The sequence below is a fragment of the Candida margitis genome (assembly GCF_024628925.1).
Source record: "Candida margitis strain CBS 14175 chromosome Unknown scaffold23, whole genome shotgun sequence".
Lineage (NCBI taxonomy): Eukaryota > Fungi > Ascomycota > Pichiomycetes > Serinales > Debaryomycetaceae > Lodderomyces > Lodderomyces margitis.
In genome coordinates, this window is record NW_026261783.1 from 1 (window position 1) to 17,697 (window position 17,697).

At 37.3% G+C, this 17,697-nt stretch overlaps 8 protein-coding genes across 8 annotated transcripts; 4 read left to right on the forward strand and 4 right to left on the reverse strand. All coding sequences in view use genetic code 12, as the record gives it.

Moving 5' to 3' along the window:
* Positions 1-493: 493 nt before the first annotated feature.
* CANMA_001775 (RNA-binding RNA processing protein) lies at positions 494-2,587 on the forward strand (the record flags this gene model as incomplete). The annotated part of the gene is made up of 1 exon (XM_051813776.1): positions 494-2,587. The coding sequence occupies one exon, from the start codon at positions 494-496 to the stop codon at positions 2,585-2,587; it is 2,094 nt and encodes a 697-aa protein (XP_051672534.1).
* Positions 2,588-2,610: 23 nt separating this feature from the next.
* Positions 2,611-4,623, reverse strand: CANMA_001776 (aspartate--tRNA ligase; the record flags this gene model as incomplete). Its single annotated transcript, XM_051813777.1, has 1 exon — positions 2,611-4,623. One exon carries the CDS (start codon positions 4,621-4,623, stop codon positions 2,611-2,613), a length of 2,013 nt encoding a protein of 670 aa, XP_051672535.1.
* A 1,461-nt stretch (positions 4,624-6,084) lies between these two features.
* Positions 6,085-7,608, forward strand: CANMA_001777 (MFS transporter; the record flags this gene model as incomplete). The annotated part of the gene is made up of 1 exon (XM_051813778.1): positions 6,085-7,608. One exon carries the CDS (start codon positions 6,085-6,087, stop codon positions 7,606-7,608), a length of 1,524 nt encoding a protein of 507 aa, XP_051672536.1.
* Positions 7,609-8,363: 755 nt separating this feature from the next.
* Positions 8,364-9,770, forward strand: KTR4 (putative mannosyltransferase; the record flags this gene model as incomplete). Its single annotated transcript, XM_051813780.1, has 1 exon — positions 8,364-9,770. One exon carries the CDS (start codon positions 8,364-8,366, stop codon positions 9,768-9,770), a length of 1,407 nt encoding a protein of 468 aa, XP_051672537.1.
* A 70-nt stretch (positions 9,771-9,840) lies between these two features.
* Positions 9,841-10,689, reverse strand: CANMA_001779 (uncharacterized protein; the record flags this gene model as incomplete). Its single annotated transcript, XM_051813781.1, has 1 exon — positions 9,841-10,689. One exon carries the CDS (start codon positions 10,687-10,689, stop codon positions 9,841-9,843), a length of 849 nt encoding a protein of 282 aa, XP_051672538.1.
* A 307-nt stretch (positions 10,690-10,996) lies between these two features.
* Positions 10,997-11,908, forward strand: RPP1 (RNA-binding RNA processing protein; the record flags this gene model as incomplete). Its single annotated transcript, XM_051813782.1, has 1 exon — positions 10,997-11,908. The coding sequence occupies one exon, from the start codon at positions 10,997-10,999 to the stop codon at positions 11,906-11,908; it is 912 nt and encodes a 303-aa protein (XP_051672539.1).
* Positions 11,909-12,005: 97 nt separating this feature from the next.
* Positions 12,006-12,983, reverse strand: ELA1 (elongin A; the record flags this gene model as incomplete). The annotated part of the gene is made up of 1 exon (XM_051813783.1): positions 12,006-12,983. One exon carries the CDS (start codon positions 12,981-12,983, stop codon positions 12,006-12,008), a length of 978 nt encoding a protein of 325 aa, XP_051672540.1.
* Positions 12,984-13,232: 249 nt separating this feature from the next.
* PHO87 (SPX domain-containing inorganic phosphate transporter) lies at positions 13,233-16,130 on the reverse strand (the record flags this gene model as incomplete). Its single annotated transcript, XM_051813784.1, has 1 exon — positions 13,233-16,130. The coding sequence occupies one exon, from the start codon at positions 16,128-16,130 to the stop codon at positions 13,233-13,235; it is 2,898 nt and encodes a 965-aa protein (XP_051672541.1).
* Between the last annotated feature and the right edge of the window lie 1,567 nt (positions 16,131-17,697).

The window sequence follows — 17,697 nt, forward strand, 5'->3', positions numbered from 1 at the left end:
TAATTTAGGAGTGGTTGATAATATACGAGCTAATCTATCGCAGATGTTTGAGTCTAATGAAGACGACTTGTTTCAAGTAAAGTATGAAAATACCACTTTGATTGGTGATGAATATATACCTGGTGGTGCTGCTCCCTACTTTAAGAAGAGGAGTCAATAACTGCGTTGGTGTAATTTTAGATAGTGTATGTATACGTTGTAACAATTATTGTAAGTGCTATTTTGAGATAAATGATGTTTGATTATATTACGTCTTCATTCTCTCCACAGAGGGAAAAAACTTCTATAGATAGTTATGTACTAGTATAAAAGCAGCAGCACATAGAGGTTTTCGCCTGAACTATTGGATATTATGTAAATAGGATATCCTTACGGAAGTACATCACCTGTGCACGTGATTTGAATGTTACAAAGTTGGTTTTTTGTGCACAGTTTTAAATTTTCTGGCGAAGATCATCTCAGGTTTACTCTTCAGAGCCAACAGTATTACACCATGGGCAGCACTAAATCCAGAGGAAGAAGAGCCGAGAAGAAAGCAAAGAAGTTGGATAATACAGAAGCTTTAGAGCACAAGAATGATACACAGTCTCAACCAGAGAATGTGCCTAATACCTTCTTTGGTCTTGTTGATGCAAGTGAAATCGATTATTTTAAACAAGCAGAATCTACATTGAACATCAACGCCTTTGAAAGCGATGAAGACCGAGAGGGGTTTATCAACTCAGTGTTGGAGGAGGCACAGGGCAAGGAATTGAAATTGGTTACTAATCAGATATGCTCAAAGTTGATGGAAAGATTGGTGCTATTTGCAAACACACACCAATTAAAAACAATCTTTGAAAACTTTTCCAACCATTTTGCTTCTCTAGCATTTCACAAATACGCCTCGCATGTGTTGGAGACATTGCTTGTGAGAGCGGCAGCATTGATTGAAAGAGAAATTTTGCAAACTGATGATGTCAAGTACGAAGAGGAAGACGGGGTAGTCATTGAAGATCGTAATGATGCCAAAACTGTCGAGGAGTTGTTTATTGCCATGGTGAACGAGTTCAAGCCTTATTTGTTGACAATGATTGACCACCAATATGCTTCACACGTGTTGAGACTTTTGATTTTGATTCTTGCCGGAAAAGAGTTGCCATCTACAACGATATCAAATTCAGTCTTGAGATCCAAAAAGTCAAAGATTGCCAGAAAGATGATTGAAATCAAGGATAATGAAGACTTCAATAGATCTTTTCAAACTCCGCCTTCGTTTAAAGATGAGCTTCGTGATTATATTCAAGAATTAGCAAAGGATATGGACACTAAAAAGGCGAGGGAGTTGAGCATACATAAAATAGCTTCTCCAGTAATGCAGCTTGTGATCCAGTTGGAGGGACTCGTTGACCGTGAACGTACAATGTGGCATCTTATCTTTGCCAAACAAAACGACGATAGAGTTGCCGACGAGGAGGCATTTGTTGAGTACTTGCTATCTGATCCAGTGGGATCCCATTTCTTTGAAGCCATTATCAAGAATGATGGGGCAAAGCCTCAATATATTGAGAGATTATACAAACTTTATACGAAAGATAGAGTTTTAAAGCTATCCAGGAGATCTACGACTGGTGTTTACATTATACAGGCATTATTGTTCAAGTTGAAGCCGGTTGAGGTGGAGTTCATATTGGACCAGATCATTCCTGAGCTTTCCAACTTGATTTCCATAGCTGATAACCAAAACTTGGATTTAGCTCAAAGGGTAATCGATGCATCGATTGTGCGAGGCAACTACTTAGGAGATGAGATAATAACCCAATTGTTTATTAAATTTGCTCCCAATTATGACTATTCAAACCCACAAACTGACACTTCTACCGAGTTTATTGAAAACGTGCTACAATTGACGGGATCTACTTTAGGAAACACTAGAGGTGATTGGCCCACTGCAGAAGAAAGAAAGAGAGCTTTATTTTTGGAAAAATTGATGGAACTTGACAACAGATTTGTCATATGTACCTGGTTGAACCTTATTGCCTTGCCAGTTGAAAAGTTTGTCCAAATGTGTTTCCATGGTGTTTTTTCGCACGTCGTTGAGAACTCCTTGGTTGTTGACAAAGACGAAACAAAGCAGGTACAAATTCTTCGGAAAAGGTATCTCAACATATTCCAAAACCAAATAGTCGCATTGTCTTGCAACTCATATGGGTCCCACATTGTTGATAAATTATGGAACTTTACAGTTTTGTTGCCCATGTATAAAGATCGGATTGCGTCAGAGCTTATGAATGATTCACATAAAGCCAAGGAAAGTCAGTACGGTAAATTAGTGTGGAAGAACTGGTCCATGGAACTCTTTGCTAGAAAGAAGTATGATTGGAAGCAACTTGTCAAAGAGCAAGAACATGAATTCCATGGCGGAGAAGAGAATCAAACAAGGGCCAAGAAGCCAATTGAGTTAAAAATGGAACGATTAGCTGAAGAAAAGAGAATTCAAGCAGAAAAAGCAGAAAAAGCTCAAAGTGGGTATAATAAACGTAAACTAGACGAATTGACCGGTGCGACAGAAAAGAAGCAGAAGCTAAGAGGAAGAAGACGTGAATAAGGACGTATATAAAAATAATCTATTTACAGGTCTGTTTTTGTAGTGATAAAATACTCATTCAATGTTTTTTCATCAACGGCAGTAGGACTCTCAACAACGCGGTCAGATCCCGATTGGTTTTTTGGAAATGCAATTACATCTTTTATGCTTGAGGTACCCACGACCATGGCACATAGCCTATCAAATCCTAATGCCAAACCAGCGTGAGGCGGACAACCCATACTCAAAGCCTTTAACAAATGACCAAACAATTGTTCATAATTGTTTACGTGTAAAATCTCCTCGAAAATGTATTGTTGTAATGTAGCGTCATGAATTCTTCTTGATCCACCGCCAACCTCAACTCCATTAATCACTAAATCGTAATGTTCGCCTCTAACTTTCAAGGGGTCTGTTTCTAATAAATCGTAATCTTCAGATTTGCACATTGTGAATGGATGGTGTGTCGATTCAAATTTGTTTTTATCGTACTTGGGATATGGATCATTGATGTTGTCAGAAGTTTCAACTGGGTTGAATAAGGGGAAATCGACGACCCATGAGCCAACAATAGTTTTATCACCATTGTAAATTTCAATTAGCCCATTTGCGCTCCGAATCGGGCGTTGCCACTTACCAGGGAATTCTGTTATTGCCAATTGTCTAAATTTACCCAAGGGTGTTGGATTTTCATAAGGAAGTTCAGACCTACTTGAAACAGCTAAAATATCACCTGGCAATAGATTCAATAATTGATGCATCCTTTGCAAGTCAGCTCCATTATTCAGTTTCATGAAATGTTTTTGCAAAAGTAACTCATACCAGTTCTCTGCATCTTCTTCCGACCTGATCATAAATACAAAAGGTCTTCTCCTCGAGTAATTTAATTCACTGGTGAATGCTTTTGGTGGTTTTGAGGCTTTTGATTTGGGGTCAAATGCACCCTTCAAGACACATGCTTCAACGATGGGAAATGCTAGATCTTCAACTGCCGTGAAAAACTTTTCAAGACTGTTGAATGAAATGTTGGACCTCAAATCTGGTTTGTCAATACCGTATTTCTGCAAAGCTGTCAAATAATCCAATTTTGACAACCGAACTCTCTTGGCTGCATCTTCGACTTTAACCAATTCACCATCTTCATTCACAGTGTACATATTAATTTGCTTTATTTTTTCCCACACTTCTAACACTATATCTTCCACAACTTGCATCACCTGATCTGAACTATTAACATAGCTCATTTCCAAATCTACTTGGGTAAACTCTGGTTGCCTGTCAGACCTCAAGTCCTCATCCCTGAAGCACTTGGCAATTTGAAAATACCTTGTGAATCCAGAACTCATTAGAATCTGCTTGTACTGTTGAGGAGATTGAGGTAAGGCGTAAAATTGTTTTGGTGATCTCGTTGGGACAAGAAATTCACGAGCCCCTTCTGGTGTCGACTTGAATAGTAAGGGAGTCTCAATTTCGACAAAATTGTGCTCATCTGTAAGAACATTACGAACTAGTTGCGCGATTCTACTTCTCGTTCGTAATGAGTTTTGATAGAATGCAGTGCGTAGTTGCAAGTATCTAAATTGAGGTGGTAGATCTTCAGGCCGAGTTTGTTTCAACTTCTCGAGTCTTGGAGCGTCAATATTTGACAGATTCAATACCTGAATATCATTTAGAACCAATTCCCAGCCTTTTGATTCACCTTCTTTCAATTGTTTTGCCTGCACATATCCCGTAACACTGACAGACTCTTCAACGGTGAGACTTTTCATGGTGTCAATGATTCTGCTCTCGGTTGCATCATTAGCTATGAATTGAACCTCTTCTCCATCACAATCACGCAAAAATCCAAAACTCAATGTTGGCCGTATTCTTGACTTTTTGTGTATATGTCCATTTAAAGTCACCTTTTGCTTCTTGTTTATAAATTCATCAATGTTTTCAGTAACAGCTTTTATCGTATTGGTAGCCAATGGGAAATTAAATTTCGCTAGCGTGGATAACTTGTCTGGTAGTTTTGACAAGTATCGTCGACTATTTCGAGCAAAAGTCGGAAACATAAAGGACTTTTGGAATGTAGTTTTATCGAATGAGGTTCAAGCAGAATTTGGAATTTTTTTTGATTTTTTTTCGGTGCTGCCGAGCCGCACTACATTTTTGTGTAGTTTAGACCATTTTCCTGCCTAAACATCAGACTCATGCTAAGGTATTATGCAAACTGAATCACTTGAATAAACCTTTATTGCCATGTGTAATAAAATGGGCAGCAAAAAATTGTCAAATACAGCAGTCCTAGAAGCAATATTCAGGAAATAGAAGCTGCATAGATGCCAAATGCGTTGGGAGTTGCATTGACCCATAAGTTTGCAATGTTCTCACCGACCCGGAACAAATAAGTGAACCATAAACTCTAAAACCTTGTAAAACTGCCTTGTACCAACCACTACCAAATTAAACATTTTAATTGGGCGAACTGCAAATGTAAAAAAACTCACAACGGAATGCATTTAACTAAACAAAGTACATGTTATTTAAAGGCTAAGTCGAGTTTTAAAATGAATAGAAAGTAGTCGGGAGTAGTTGTCTAGTTTTTCTCTACTTTACTGTCTAATTACTGGCTTGTAGAATAGGGTTGAAGCAAACCATATTTAATGAGTGCTTCGAACAATCTCGTTCTTCCCTTTTGCAGGAAAAATCAAGTGATCTGAATACATGAAAAGCTTATGTAGCCCATGAAAGCTTCTTTAACAGATTTATGCAGTTTGTGGGGAAAGAATGAGTAAATTTATTTTGTCAAACCTTAATTGCCAAATCAAATGTGGAAGAACTTGCCTGAAAGAGTGTTTTCTTACCCCAAGAGATTTTATACTAACACCTCTCGTTCATCTTCATTGAGATGCTCTTTTTGATTGGAATAAACAAACAGAAGAATCCAGAGAGTGTGCATAGAAACCATTTATGGATAAAAGGTGGACGTTTGCCAACTACAACTGGCTAAACCTTTGCAACTGTTCTCCACAAACACAAGTGTTGTGTAGCTTCAAAAACATTTGTTGATGTTTTTTAAAAACCTTACCAATTACTAATAAACTTTTCGAATGACTTTAGAAGACAAAAAATGCCACCTGTTTGCCCAACAGAGAGTATTATTTCAGTAGTATTTGTCTAATGAGTCAAACCTTAAGGTTTTTACTGAGTAATCATACACCAATTCAAATGCAACAACCAACCAGGACGCCTTTACAACTAATTGGGGAAGGCGATAGCCGTATTATTATCTCTACGCTTTACCCATCACTCAATTTTATTTAAAGAAAGTAACACCTTATCTCAGTTTATACAGTTCAGTTACTGATACTTTATATGAAACTTTAATATCTTGTGGGTTGCGACGATTATGGTTAGTAATCACAAGGGATGTTGTAAAGATAACTTGGAACCTCGATCAGGCTATTTAAGCAATATCGATTTCCATAATGCCGATCTAAAGTATCATTTAGTGTCTAAGAAAGTTTTTCAAGATGTCAGAACCCCTTCAGCCAGTCACCACAGAGACAGCGGATGAACACAACCAACATATTGTTAGTCCACCTACTTTCACTTCAAAGGCTATCAAGGAGTACATAAAGACGAGATTTACATCATTATGGGTAGGTAAAGAGGCGTTGAATAAATACCCCTGGTACGAAATTTGCAATCCCTTTCACCCATTAATGGGATTGACTGCTCATCAATGGAATTTTTTCTTTTTGGGCTTTTGGGGTTGGACATGGGACGCGTTTGATTTTTTCATTACAAGCTTGAATGTTACAAACATTGCCGAAGATTTACAAGTGTCAACTAAAGATGTTACTTGGGGGATCACATTAGTGTTGATGTTCAGGACAGTTGGGGCTGCTATTTTCGGAGCTATTGGGGATAATTTTGGTAGGAAATTGCCATATATTCTCAATATGATCTTGCTTATGCTGATTCAAATAGGAACCGGGTTTGTCACAACCTATTCCCAATTTCTTGGTGTAAGAGCCTTATTTGGTATTGCCATGGGAGGAATTTATGGCAATTGTTCAGCCGAGGCTCTTGGGGATGCACCACGGAAGGCAAGAGGCATATTATCGGGAATTTTCCAATCAGGCTGGCCAACTGGCTATTTACTTGCCGTATGTTTCCAACGGGCATTTGAAATGACTGAGAAAACCTGGCAAAACATGTTTTTCTTTTCAGCAGGTGTACCAGTTATATTCATTATTTGGAGACTTTTCAATTCTGAGACATATGTTTATCAACGCCAGAAAGCGAGATTTCATGAAGGGGCAATCCAGAAGGAGTCAAAGATAGCTGAGTTCAGGCATCAAGCATCAAAGGCCATGAGAACTTACTGGTTGATCATCATATACTTGGTATTGATGATGTCTGGCTTCAACTTTTCATCCCATGGCTCACAAGATTTGTATCCAACTATGTTGACAAGTGAATATGAATACGGTAGAGATAGAGCTGCAGTGGTTAATGTCTGTGCCAATTTGGGAGGAATATTTGGTAGCATAATCATATCCCACCTTTCAACGTACTTTGGCAGACGTACGCTTATTATTTGTGCCAATACTTTTGGCGGTGCATTCCTTTATCTTTGGGCATTTAAGCCCACTTGGATCACCGCTTTCCTCATGCAATTTGGGACTCAAGGTGCTTGGTCGGTAGTGCCAATACACTTGAATGAATTGGCACCTCCTCAATTTAGATCTTTTGTTGTTGGTGTTTCTTATCAATTAGGTAACTTGATCAGTTCAGCTAGTGCAACCATTGAAGCCACAATGAATGAAACGTTGCACGATTTGGGTAAAACAATGGCCATATTCGAGGGAGCTGTTTTATGCTATTTGATACCTATTGTGTTTATAGGTCCAGAGCATAAAGGTGCAGAGTTGGGAGTTGAGAGAGATGATAGGATGTGTGATAATGACTTCGTGCCAGAGGATAGGAAGGGTTCCGATGTTGAGATGGTGCCTGAGATAGTCGAAGATGTAAAGCAAGAGAAGGCTTAATGGTAGATAAAATGTAGGTTTAGGAAATAAATGTTGACAATTATGAATGTGAAATTATGGCTGCGAATAAAGAGTATTATCAACACCCTAAGTTTACTCTACTTGATCTTGCCTAAATACAGTGATTGGTCATCCCACATAGTTTGAGTGCTTTGCTACTGCAACTGCAGACGCGGAAGCCTTGTCATAATGTTACCCTTTTGTTCCAGGTACGCACACTCCACTTCTCCTTATTGGATGCATAACAAGGCTTAGTGGCTCCCAATGTCGTAAAAATATGTCTTCTGACATATGTTTTTCTTTTTCTTTCTTTTGCTTTTGTTTTTTTCGGTTTTAATTGAACACAGCCGAATGCTTAGATCTGTCTTTGAAGTAAGCTGATTGTTTTGTTTTACAGTGGCAAGTATAAGTGATAGATGACTCTAAATCAATCAGCAACAGCTGCTTTAGTGTAGTAATTACCTATAGCCTTGCAAAACACACTTTACAATTCAAAAAGACACGTCTTGTAAATTTTGTCTTCTTTGGCTGTTGTTTGTTATTGTTTGTGCCTGAAAAGTTTTTATTTATTTGTGTGACATATTTTTTATTATTTATTCTCAAACGTACACGCCATATTGTAAAAATAGATTCTCCTTTTATCAAGTGGAGAGAATATATATATATGATCAATCAACGGTATTCATTTGTTTTTTATTACCTGGGTTCATTTGATTGTTATTTGATATCAGTACAATCTATATCTTCCTTGCCAAATGTTTACACTTAGGAAAAGAAAGTTGGTGTATATCCTTCTTGCTATTACAACATTCTTGTTGCTAGCGCTTCATTCAAAGTTAATCAACCATCCACAACTACCCAACGCGGACTGGTCACTCACTTCGTTTGGGGAAAAGTTTGACTTTTCTTACTTGCCAAACCTAAGCGATAGTTTGAAAAACACGTATAACCTGTGGAATTTGAAATCTTCCAATACAGACACACTTCAAGCGGCAATAATTGAACCAAATAATGTCCAATTTAACTTTGTTAACAATGCCAACAACAAGGGAACACCAGAAGAGGTGGTTGCCCGGACTACTAAGAAATATACCGAGTTGATGAATAAAGAAGTGGGCAAGCCACAAGATGCGTCATTGGTTCCACCACCGGAGGATAAACTGACTTATGATCGAGCAAATGCCACCATCTTGGCATTAGTTAGGAACTCAGAGTTGACCAAGATTGGACAAAGTATTAGGAGGTTTCAAAAGCTGTTTAATGGCAAATTCAACTACCCTTATACGTTTATCAATGATGAGCCATTTTCGGATAGATTCAAGGAAAGGATCAAAAAGTATACTGAAGATGCACCAGTGGAATTTGTCACCATAAAACCAGAGAATTGGAAGAAACCCGATTCAATAGACGAAGCTAAAGAATCTAAGGCTATGCAACTTATGTATGATCACAATGTCGCCTATGCCAAGAAGGGATCATATCACAACATGTGTCGTTTCTATCTGGGTCAATTTTACAATGTGCCTGAACTACAAAAGTATAAATATTATTGGAGAATTGAACCACAAGTGCACTTTTATACCGATGTCACTTATGATGTTTTCAAATACATGGAAACAACAGGGAAAGTATATGGTTTCACTGTCGGTTTATACGATATCGAAGAAACAGTAAAGACCTTGTGGCCAGAAACTTTGAAGTTTTTAAACACAGGTAACAACTACAAATATGTAAATAAAAATGGAAGTTTCCAATGGTTGTTGGAGAACTTGCAAAATCCAAACAAGAATAAAGTTGCTGGTGGTTATTCAACGTGTCATTTCTGGTCAAATTTCGAGATTGGTGATATGGATTTCTTTAGAGGCGAAGCATACAATAATTGGTTTAAGCACTTGGATTCAACAGGTGGGTTCTATTACGAAAGATGGGGCGATGCACCGGTACATTCGATTGGTGTAAGCTTATTTGCTGATAAATCCAAGATTCATTGGTTTAGAGACTTGGGATACAACCATGATCCTTATTACAATTGTGCCAATACACCATTTACTTCACATTGTCTAGTGGGTAAATTCAGTCGATACGAACATTTAAATGATCAAAATTGTTTAATCAATTGGCTAGAATATGATGAAATTAAAGATGTTTATAGTAGAAGTTAGAGCTACATATACAAAACAAAAATGTACAATTCTGTGTTTTTACAATTTACTTTTGTATCATAAAATAATTCTATATGACTCCTCTAACCAAGTATATAATATCACCATTTTTCAATATGCTTGACTTGTCTGAATTCTTTACCAAACTTGGCTCATTCTTGCTATCGTCAACTTTGAAAATGTTCAACTTTTCATCAGTCTTGGTTGTCAGATTATTCATATTTGGAATATACAACTTCTCAGCTATCGAGTCCAATGATTTACCAATGACCCAGCTTTTGGATATAAAAACTGGTTTCTTATCCTGGTCAATATTCATGGTGGTATTGGGGTCTTTAACATAAACACACCAAATGTATACTCTATCCGATAAGGCAATCTTGGCATCTCCTTGAGCATATTTTTTCAATTTTGCCATATCTGCATACTGATTAGTTGTGGATGATTTCTTGCCGCCAAATAATTTCGATAGAGATCCTCCTCCACTTGAACTCTTTTTATCCTTTTGCAAGTTGAGAAACTTTTGAAACTTTTTAAATGCATTGGTTCCCGCTACGTCTCCTACTCGAAACTGCGTTTCTTTAATTGTTGTAGGCTCAGGACTCTTTAATCTAGCATCTATTATCCTTTTATCAGCTTTTCTATCGGGAAACAATGATTTTGATGAAACGGTTGACGAAGAAGATAAAGTCCCATCATAGGTTGGTGCTTGATTATAAAATTTGTCCTTATGTGGGCAGTGATGTTGTTCCAAAGTTCGGTGGTTGGAACAGTACGTCTTTTTACAAAACTCACAAGTGAATGGCAAGAAGTCTAGCTGGTTGCAATACGAACAATTCTTACCAATGTCCATAATGCCTTGGTCTTCTGGCGGTGGCGCCTGGGTTTTATCAATGAATAAATTAGCAACTGATGACATGATTAGCGGGGTGTAATGTAAGTGACGGTGGAGGTTAGTATTTGAAAAAAAAAATAAAAAAAGAATGAAGGGAAACTTGGCTCAGTTTATATAGTTTTTATTTTTGGATTAGTAAAGTCAGTTATTTTGGTGGCAAAATGAAGTCAAAAGTTGATCTGCTGTCATGGAAGAGAGTGGCGTATAGATTTTGATTTTTTGAGTGACAATATTTTACACAAAAAGAAGAAAATTAAATTTTCTAGCATCGATCATCATCAAAACATTCATACACAAGCAAGGCCAACTTCAAAGTGTACGCGCTTAAACAATGTCTTATGATCTCAATATACCGTGGCCCTGTAACAACTACAGCACAGCACCAACTGCACAACAATGGACAGACTTGAAAAATACAATCATAACCAACTTGGAGCTAGGCATAACTCATCAAGCGATAAATTTCACCATTGACGAATCAGTGAAAATTCCCTTCAATACACCTGATCGAATCAATCCAATCAATATAAGTGCCCTAAATGACGAATTAAAACCAAACTTCCCCACTTTGAACCTATTCACACGAGTCACTTTAATCGTCAATGATTCATCAAAGTTGCAAGGTGTAGCGAAATTGCAAAACCACTTTGATTTATTTGCAATACAACCCGCCAACGAAAAAGCCTTACAATCAACAATACTAAACATTGAATGTGATTTAATAAGTTTGAATTTAGCTAATAAGCTACCGTTTTTCTTAAAGTTCAAAGCAATTGGTACTGGTGTTTCCAAAGGTATCAAATTTGAAATTAATTATAGTCAATTGGTTAGTGGTACTCTGGGATATTCGTCCGATGTTAGTGGTAACTTGATCAAGAAAAATTGGTTTAATAATGTCTTGCAATTGATTAGAAGTTCGCGATCTAGAGGATTGGTGGTATCTAGTGGTGCACAAAATCCACTTCAACTACGCAATAGTAATGACATTTTAATATTGTTAAAGACTCTTGGGTTGAATTCCAGTAAAGCCAAGAGCTGTATCACGATAAACCCCGAAAAGGCTTTAGTCAATGCAAGATTAAGAATAAAATCTTATAAACAAGTCATTAGCATTGGGGATAGGGACTTGATAGACAACAAGGATGAAAATAGTGCAAAGAAACATGATGCTAGTGGATATAAACGGAAGCACGATGAGACTGCTTCAGGCCTGTTATTGAAAAAGTACAAGAGAGATGCATAAACTGATGAAATAACAATAACAGTGCAGAATTAAACAGACACGTTACATTATACTAAAAATATTTACCTCTTTAGATATTTATGCGAGTAACTGCTTTTTAGCTGAATATGGATGATTTAAGTGGCTTAATCTTGCTAGGATTTTCTTCTGTAGCCTCTTTCTCTTGCTCCTTCGGTTTTCGAATAGGAGAGGTTCGTGATGGTGGTCGATGACGCTTGTTTTGAAGAAATATAGAGGGTTGCAGTTGTATTCGTTTCTTCTTTAATGTATTTGATAATCCATCCGGCGATGATGGTGGAGATGGAGATGCTTGCTTTCCTTTAATAGGCGTCATCTTTGCAGTCGATGATTTAGGTGGAGTGGCTGGTTGTCTCCTTGACTGATCAAAGAATGTAGTACGTCTAATTGTAGTGGTGCTTGATCTTGGCGCTCGAATAGGAGCAAAATCCCTATTCTTGAACGCACTGTATGGATTGTACCTTCTCATTGCATGCGTCCCAAATATGAGTGATCTATTTTGAGATTCTCTAATTGCTTTGCCTAATATGGTATTCTTATTTATTGGCGGAGTTTGTCGTTGAAATCCATTCTGGAACGGCAGTCGACTTCTAACAGAGGGATCTCTTCTTATTTCATCGACAGCAACGATCTTGTTTTTAGCTTTTTCTTTATTCATAGATTGGTTTAAATGTCGTAACCTCTTGGCTGAATCTTTTCTAAACTCATCTCGTTGGCTCACATATTTGTAGTATAATGATTTGTACGGCATCTTTTCAAATTTCAACTTGCTCAACTCCAAGGGACCTATTTCTGCTGGTCGATCAGGAAAATCTTTGATTATGAGCTGCTTCCATAACTCATCACTATGTGGTGTTAGTTGTGTTGATAGTGATTCTAGTTGGCCTAGTTGCTTGGCTGACATTAGACTTAAAACCGATGCAAGTAAATGGTACGGCGTGGTGCCTACATCTTGTAGTTGCGATATATGCCGTTTTATACATCGCTGTGATAGATGTAGTAGCGTCGGTAGACCACTTGGGTGCTTGTAGTTTAATCTCGGGTTGTGGGAACTCATCGATGGAGTGTGTTCTCTTGTGGTGGCAGGCAAATATCAACCGTCTGGGAGGATGAAATACCAAAAAGTGCGCGCTACCTCATTGGTTACCGAGAACACAACATGGAGAAGTTTACCAGACCCTAGCAGGATTCATAGAAAGCCCTCCACATAGAAATTGCATAAACTCACACCCTACGATTGAGGCTTTTATTTTAAAACAAACTAATGATACATACAGAAACAAACATATTTTGAGAAAATTAAAACCTAATAACCAATTGATGACATAACTCCATATCCAATGGTAATCACACACAAATATGCAATAATAGATGCTGGCACACCTCTTGAAATAAACTGATTCACAGTGAGGTAAGGTCTTCCCAATTCATCCCTCATACTAATGGCAGTCACATTGGGGAACCCTGAAGTGGGCAATGCCATTGCACAAGATGCAATTAAAGCCGTACCTAAAATCAATAAATTTGGATGTGGTTTAGGTAAAGCATCACCGACTTCCTTAACTAATGGAACAATAATCAATGCCGCCACTGTGTGGGAAACAAACGTGGCAAACACAAGGACAATGACACCAAAAATAAGCAATATGACATAGGCACTATAGTCCATAATACGTTTTTGCAATGCAATGGCAATTGTTGACAAAAGACCAGATGAACCAATGGCTTTACCCAAGGCTATACCACCCATCGCCAACACAATGATAGACCACGGGTAGTTGTTCAAATCATCAACTGTGAGTAATCCTGTGGCGAAAAACATTACATAGGCAAAACAAGTCACAATACCACTTGAACCCCAATTAACTTGAATTTTTTCAATAACACACCATAAAAGAATAGTAATGATTGAGATCAAAAGGACGAAGTATTGCTTGGTTGTCAATCTTTCTCTAATTGGGGAGATCTTAGTCAACTTGAGAGTATTAATCTTGAATGTTGAAATGAGCAACAACCAAATAAAGAAAACGGCAACAATTGTAGTGGGCAAACTAACTTCAAGCATCTGCCAACCTGGGTTGGGTGTCATTTCTTGTAATGCGATAACATTTTGTGGCGAACTGATTGGCGACAGCATACCACTACAATTGGAAGCAAATGCAATACCCAAAATTAATGCCTTGGTAAATGGATGGTCCGAGGGAATGGTCTTGAGCATTGGTCTAACCAAACTCAATGCAATGACTGGCGCTGCAGTGTTTGACAAAAATATGGAAAGGACCATTGATATAATCATGTTGGCAAGAATAATATTTCTTGGTTTGGTCCCGGCAGCAGCTAAGATCCATGACGAAAGAATCTTGGCCAAATTGTATTTTGATAACGCAGCAGCAAGGGTAAACCCACCAAGTAAAATCATAATCGTTGAATTCCACATTGTACCAAGAATATACAGCGAAGCATCAGAAGCTGTCATTGGCTCATCAGTGCCACTGACTTTGCAAATTTTGCAGGTGACAACAAGTAATGGAACAAACATGGCGGTTGTATGTAATGGAATAGCCTCAGATGCCCACAACATGGCACAGGCAACCAAGACAGCCAAACTTCTTCCCTGAACTGGGTCATTAAATGTCTTGATGGTCATTAAAATGATAAACACCACTGCCGTTATGACAATTTTCAAAACTTGAGTTGTAAACAAAAAGGCTGGTAGTGAAACAGTTTTGCCACTTAAATACCTGGGGAGTTCAATTTCCCTCATCTTCATCTTCATCAACGAGTTGGTGACATTACCTTCTTCACCAATCTTGCTGCTTTGGACCGCATTCTCATCCAAGTCTAGATTATACGATTGCTTTTCCAAGGATAACAAGTCTTTCCAAACGGTATTTCTTTCAAATACAATATGATCACGTAAATGAGAGCGTAAGTCGTTCTTAATTGGCTCCAAGTCATGTTTAGTGCTATGGGAGTATAATTTACCCAAGGAAAACGCATAAATTCGTACAACTTGGTCGAGTTTGGTGTCAATAGTTTCAATTGTTTGTGGTTGGAATACATATGAATGTAAAGGCAAGAAATGCTGACAAAAATCTTGAGTTATTGAATACCCACAAACTTTATCAAATTTCTTACAAATTTTGGCAAACCCAACTCGATTCAATTCAATGTATGATTTCAATTCGGACAATCGAATATACATTGCCAAACACTGTTTCTTCTTTGTGACTGAATATTTATGATTCTCATTGAAATGGGCTTCGTCAAGTAATACTGAATCGGTGTTACTATTTTTGTCATCATCATCGTCATCATCTTCCTCATCGGAATCATCGTGTACAACTTGTACTGAAACGCTTTGTTTCTCCAAATCAGCATTATGGTGTTCTGGGTCGTGACTGTGATGATGATCTATACTACTACTATGGATGTGCCTGATTTCTGGCTCAGATTCCAAAGCCTGCTTCATCCGAAGTTGTTCACTTTCACTATTCAATCGACCATATTGATCAAAAATATCCTTTTCGATGCCCTTATAAAAGTCATTGATTTTCGACAATTCAATCAACAACTGTTTGGTGAATACATGTAATGGATCAAACTCCAATGAGTTTGGATTAGCAAAGGACTCGTTGGGATCATTAATAAATTGTGTAATCACATCGTCAACATTTTTGAAAGAGGCAGTGTCGTTTGATAAACTGTCAACTTCAGCAGTATACGAATACGCATCTCCATTTTCACTAGCCTCCTTGGCATCTTTATTATTTCGTTCGAGATCAATGTGGTTTAGCTCAATCTCGCTAGCACTGCTACTGTTATTACTATCCAAGATAAGTTTATTCTTTTTAAGTCTTTGCAACAAATTAAGTTTCTTGGCCAACCGATTCTTCATGCCTCCTGCATTTGCGGTTGTCTTGGCATCGTTAATATCGTTATAACTGTCTGAACTTTCCTCAATGGAATCGTTATTGTTATTACTACTTAGCGTGTGCGAAGAAGCTGAATAATTGGCTTCGAAATTGTCCACCAATTCAGTTACAGTGGTCGTTTCTTTTCCAACAATATACCCTTGGTCTTGGTTCCCATTATACGCAATTTGATCTTGTTGTAACTCATATATGGTTTTTTTCAATGTTGAATATTTCAAGTAATACCAATCAGGTACAGCATTAAATTTTAAAGAATGGGCGAACTTCATTCCTTTAGATTAGCGAAAGGTAAATAAGGAATGTATGTGCTTTTGGGCTTCTTCGATAGACTGACGATATTATTATGAAAATATGGGAAAGTGAAAAGCTTTCTTCCTTTTTTTTTTTTTTTCTTGGGTTGGTAATGGGTAAAGGAAGAAAGAATATACGGATGAGGGGGGGGGGGGGATAGTGGAAGAAGTGTAATTAAAATTTTGTTTATAGTTTTTTAGGAAAGTAGAACAAAGGGTATAATATATTTAGTATGTATTTAGACCAAATGAAGTAATACATCGTGTGACTGTTAAAATACAAGAAGAAAAACAATATTAGAAAAAAAGAAATAAAAAATAAAGGTAAAAAGAATTTTTTTGTGTAAATTTTCGGCGTTTATGAAAGTAAAAGGAAAGACAATAGGGAATGTGAGATGAGATTAAGAAGAAATAGGAAGAAGACGAATAGAATGAATAGGAGAAGAAGGAGATGTGAGACAATAGAAACTAACAAAAATGGAAAAAGAAACTAAAAGTAACAATACAACAAGACAAGTTGATTGAATGGAAAAGGAATCAGAGATCCAATGAAATTGCCTTTCACAATCAAACACACAAAACATTCAAAATGAACGAAGATCGCATTGGGTGAAAAAAAACATTAGAAATTAGCTAAGCCGACAATAAATGTATAGAAAACTAATTGCAATTTACAAGTTACATGTTCCAAGTCCCATCGGATTTTTTTTTTCAATTTCCATGGGAGATTTATTGGGCGTCATGACAATGGTAGATATATTGTTTTCATTTCTCTTCACTACTTCTTATAAACTAGAAGCACAAACTGGGAATAACTTTAACCCGTGTTTTTCTTTTATTTCATTTTCTTGAGTGGCTTTTTCTCCCACAGGCTTGGCTTGGCTTGGCTTGGCAAAGTTTTTTTTGTATTTTTGACATATGTTATTTTACTTAAGGCGTTATAATAAAACTGTATGTTCAAACAGATACGAAAAGCAAGTTCAAGTACCCCTGGCAAAGTTTAAAAGTAGGAAAGTAATTATATAGTAAATCAGTGAACTAAAACTTTATTATTATTTAGTATACCTAAAAGAATTCTGCAGTCTCTGAACATATCAAAGTGGAAACTGCCACGACTATTGCACTATATCTGATATTCAACTTGGTAGCTTCGACTCTAATATTTAGTTCCTCACTAACTAGCTCTGTTTGTGGTGGTGATACAGCCCCAGCTGAACCACTTTCTATCAATGTTGGGCTGATAAAGTCGTGGATGAAAGGAAGGAATATTACTTTTAGTATTAGTACCATCGCATAATAGATTTCTGACTTGCACATCTAAATCAACAGACACGCAAAAGCCTTCAATCACACAATAGTTGTTGAGTGGCCCTCAAAAAGGCAAGGAGAATCCAATTTTCCAAGTTGATGGATTGACAATGACTTTACAGAGAGAAGGTAAATCCCAGAAGAACATGTTAGTGAGTGCCTATATTGCTGCTCTACATATGTACAGCTGTCAATCATCATCTCTCTTATCAGAGTAATTTACTTTGGCAACTTTTTC